We start from the raw sequence: 3,773 nt of genomic DNA, 5'->3' as shown, positions 1-3,773 counted from the left end.
TGATATATTACAGTGACGTAAAGTGAGATTTAGTTGTTTTGCAGGAGAGAAGCCGTATAAATGCTCCGTCTGTGAGGCCACGTTCAACAGGAAGGACAAAGTAAAGAGACACATGCTGATCCACGAACCCTTCAAGAAGTACAAGTGTCCCTTCAGGTGAGTGAGGCGTGAGATGGGCAGAGAAGCATCAGTGTGATGTGAATGTGTTTGATGATTTCTGTGGTTTTCTGTGGCAGGACTCATGTGGGCTGCACCAAAGAGTTCAACAGACCCGACAAACTCAAAGCTCATATTCTCTCGCATTCAGGTGAGGATGATGATGAAGTCTGATGAAGACCTCAACTTTAGTACTTCAGTTTTCCATCTGATGTGGATATTTCATTTCAGCTTCATTTCAGTTAACAAGACTGATTTTAATAGTCTGTTTTAGTATTAATCATTTTAATATTATTCATTTACTATTAGTATACTATATTATAGTTTTAGTTTAATCATTTTAGTTTACGTTTTAGTAATTTTGTTATGTGCTTTTGCCATTTTTGTTAGTGTTTGTTTTTCATTTCTAATTAGCTTTATTTAGTTTCATAAAATTTTGGTTCTAGTTTTAGTAATGTTAGTTCTTCAGCTTAAAATTATTTTCTAATTATCATTACAAATTCTCAAGTGTCAAGTTTTTTGTAAATTTTTCATGCAATATTTTTATTCTATTTTAACTTTATTTTATATTTATTTTAACATTAATAGATTTAGCTTTAGCTAACAGTATATTGTAGTATAGTGTACTAATTTATATACTAATATTCATGTTTTATTTAATTTCAGCTTTATTTCAATTAACTAAAATAGTTTTTAATAGTTTGTCAGTTATTTTAGAATTATTGAGACACTAATGTTTTAAGACTTTGAATTCATTTTTATTTTTATTTTTTCCATTTTGTTTTTAATTTTAGTCATTTTGTTGTGTTTTTTAACATTTCTATTAGTCTTTTTTAATAATTCTATATTTTATTAAGTTTTATTTCAGCTTTCGTTAATTAAATAAAGATGTTAAATTTAGAAAAGTTCACAAGCATATCGGCCTATAATATATATAAATATATATCTGCATATTGTGTATGAGTTTTAATAAAAATTATACACACACACACACACACACACATACGTATATTATGTGTGTGTGTGTGTGTGTGTGTGTGTGTATATATTCAAAATTATTATTCTATTCTTTTATAAGAGATAAATAAATACGATTCTAAATAAGAGCATTTACTTTAAAAATACTTACATTTATAATCGGGAAACAACAAACCTTAATAGCTTAGTAATAGTTTTGCTTGTCAGATGAATTAATCTTGTTTTTATGGACATTTTAATACTGTTACTACAAAACAAGACCAAAATACTCTTAGAAATGTTTTTTTTTTTTTCTGTGGTGTAATGTGGAACTATATAATAACGTGTAAAGCAAATGTAAGTAGAGTCTCTTTGTCTCTCCTGCAGGTATAAAGCCGTATAAGTGTCAGTTCTGTCAGAAGTCGTTCAGTCGTCGCGCTCACATGCTGGAGCATCATCGCTCGCACACCGACAACTACCGCTTCCGCTGCGCCGCCTGCAACAAGGGCTTCACCCGCCACAAATACTACAGTGATCACAAGTGTCCGCTGGCGGGGGCCGCGCAGGGTGCAGACGGGACGCCGGGACGGGACAACAGCGGCCAGGGTGAAAACACACACAGGTTCAAGGGATAGATCGCCCAAAAATGAAAATCAGCTGTCAGTTTACTGACCCTCAGGCCATCCAAGATGACATTTTTTTCTTCAGCAGAACAGTAAAGAAGATTTTGGTCCTTGGTGAATCAAATGCAAGTCAGTGGCTGCCAGCTCTTTGAGAGTCAAAAAAGCACATACAGGCAACACGAAATTAACCCCCGTGGCTCCTGACGATACATTGAGGTCTTACGAAGCAAAATGATCAGTCTGTTCAAAAAATTTAACATAATTTACAACGTTATTACTTGTAATCCAGAGCCTCAGACTCTGATTCTTTTCTGTGAACTGATTCTTTCAGACAGTTTGTTTCAAAGAACTGGTTCATCAGCTCACCTTTTTATATAAACCATGAGAAACCATAAAAACGTTCATTTAGTGTTCGGTTCACACATGCTCATATCAGTGGCTCATCAGTCTTGGGTTCGAGTCGAACTGTTTCCTCAGTTCAGTGACTGTTGGAGGAACTGGAGCACTGAATCAGTTCATTCATCATAGGATCAGATGTGCTGGTATTTCGGCTCATTTGGAGTCGGAGTGACTGTCAGATGTCTGAAAGTGAGTTTAGATTGAATAACTTGTAGATCTGTGCTGCTGGAGCTGTGAACTGTTTTAGATGCTTCACTCCGATGTGGTGAACTGATTACAGGTAATAATGTTGCAAATAATGTTGGGTTTCTTGCACAGACCAATCGTTTCGCTTCATAAGAACTCAATATCAGTGTTGGGGAAAGTTACTTTTAAAAGTAATGCATTTTGTTTAAAAGTAGAGGCTCTGATCTTTATTTTGGTGTATTGCATATTCAAATATTCATACAGCAAAATATTCTGGAGGCCATCAAATTTTAGTGAAAATCATCAAAATCGCTGGCGGTGGCTGGCAACTTTTTAAAAAAATGCTGGCGGGTAAAGAGTTAATATACAAATTTCTATTTTTGGCAAATGTAAAGGCCCTTTCGCACTAAGCCTCAGCCATTCTGGATTGCATGAAGCATAGAATGCAGAAGAAGAAAGTTCAACACTCTTCAGCAATAAAGAAAAACAAATGTCATGTTTATTTTAGGTCATTTTTGCTTATTAATATGGTTGAATTGGATAATCGAAGATCGGCAGCAAAGATTTTGGTTAATAAAATGGGATTAAATGCATAACAGATATTTGCGTTAATACATTTAATTATTGCAGGTTTGCATTGCACATGTTTTCATTCATTTTGAGGAATACTGAATCTGTTTGTGTGCAGTGAGATGAGGAAATGCATGTTCACATTTAGTCTAGAACTACAGTAGCTCTGCATTTACTCACGATTTCTCTCAACATGGCAACACAAGAGCTGTCAGTCAATGAATGGGAAAACAAAGTTACTGGCGTTACTTATTTGAAAAAGTAACTCCGATATTTTTTAACTTTAACTCTTTCCCCGCCATTGACGAGTTATCTCATCTTTTAGAAGACAACGCTTCCCCGCCAAAGATTAGTTTTTATGGCTTTTCGTGTTTTCTCTGTTATACACTAGGGGGCGCTATTACACATCTTCTGAACGAGTACAAAACCTCCCGAACAAAAACACGTGTGAACAGGACGGAGAAACGAGCGATCTCTTATGTAAACAGATGCATATGAAAAATTATGCGATCATCAGCAATAGACAGCATATAAATGAAAACTGCATAATGTTACGGAGTAAAATGTTGATCCAGGAAGTGGTATATGTCTGTGCAAGCTTTGGAGGTGTTGATGGAAGCGATTTACTGGATTTATGCTTTGATAATCGTACTGAATATTATCCAGATGTAGTTTTTGATAAAAATTCAAATATTCATACAGCAAAATATACTGGAGGCCATCAAATTTGAGTGAAAATCATCAAAATCGCTGGCGGTGGCTGGCAACTTTTAAAAAAAATGCTGGCTGGGAAAGAGTTAAGCAGAAGTATTTTGCAATAAATTTATATTTTCACCTCACTATTCGGGGAACAGACACAGTCTTTATAGATTGGACAGCACA

General features: G+C 35.0%; 1 protein-coding gene across 2 annotated transcripts in view; it reads left to right on the top strand.

The window, feature by feature from the left end:
• Positions 1-3,773, top strand: part of LOC107752200 (zinc finger protein 341-like) — a 23,159-nt gene that overhangs the window by 16,212 nt on the left and 3,174 nt on the right. For both annotated transcript variants that reach the window (XM_016568099.1, XM_016568098.1), the window contains exons 13-15: positions 45-156; positions 237-307; positions 1,501-1,719. In XM_016568099.1, coding sequence (XP_016423585.1) covers positions 45-156; positions 237-307; positions 1,501-1,719 — 402 coding nt within the window. The remainder of the gene's footprint in view (positions 1-44; positions 157-236; positions 308-1,500; positions 1,720-3,773) is intronic.

The sequence above is a fragment of the Sinocyclocheilus rhinocerous genome, unplaced genomic scaffold, assembly GCF_001515625.1.
Source record: "Sinocyclocheilus rhinocerous isolate Xijiao unplaced genomic scaffold, SAMN03320098_v1.1 scaffold1462, whole genome shotgun sequence".
Taxonomy (NCBI): domain Eukaryota; kingdom Metazoa; phylum Chordata; class Actinopteri; order Cypriniformes; family Cyprinidae; genus Sinocyclocheilus; species Sinocyclocheilus rhinocerous.
The sequence above is the reverse complement of the archived record's forward strand: the minus strand, read 5'-3'. Positions and strand labels throughout refer to the sequence as shown.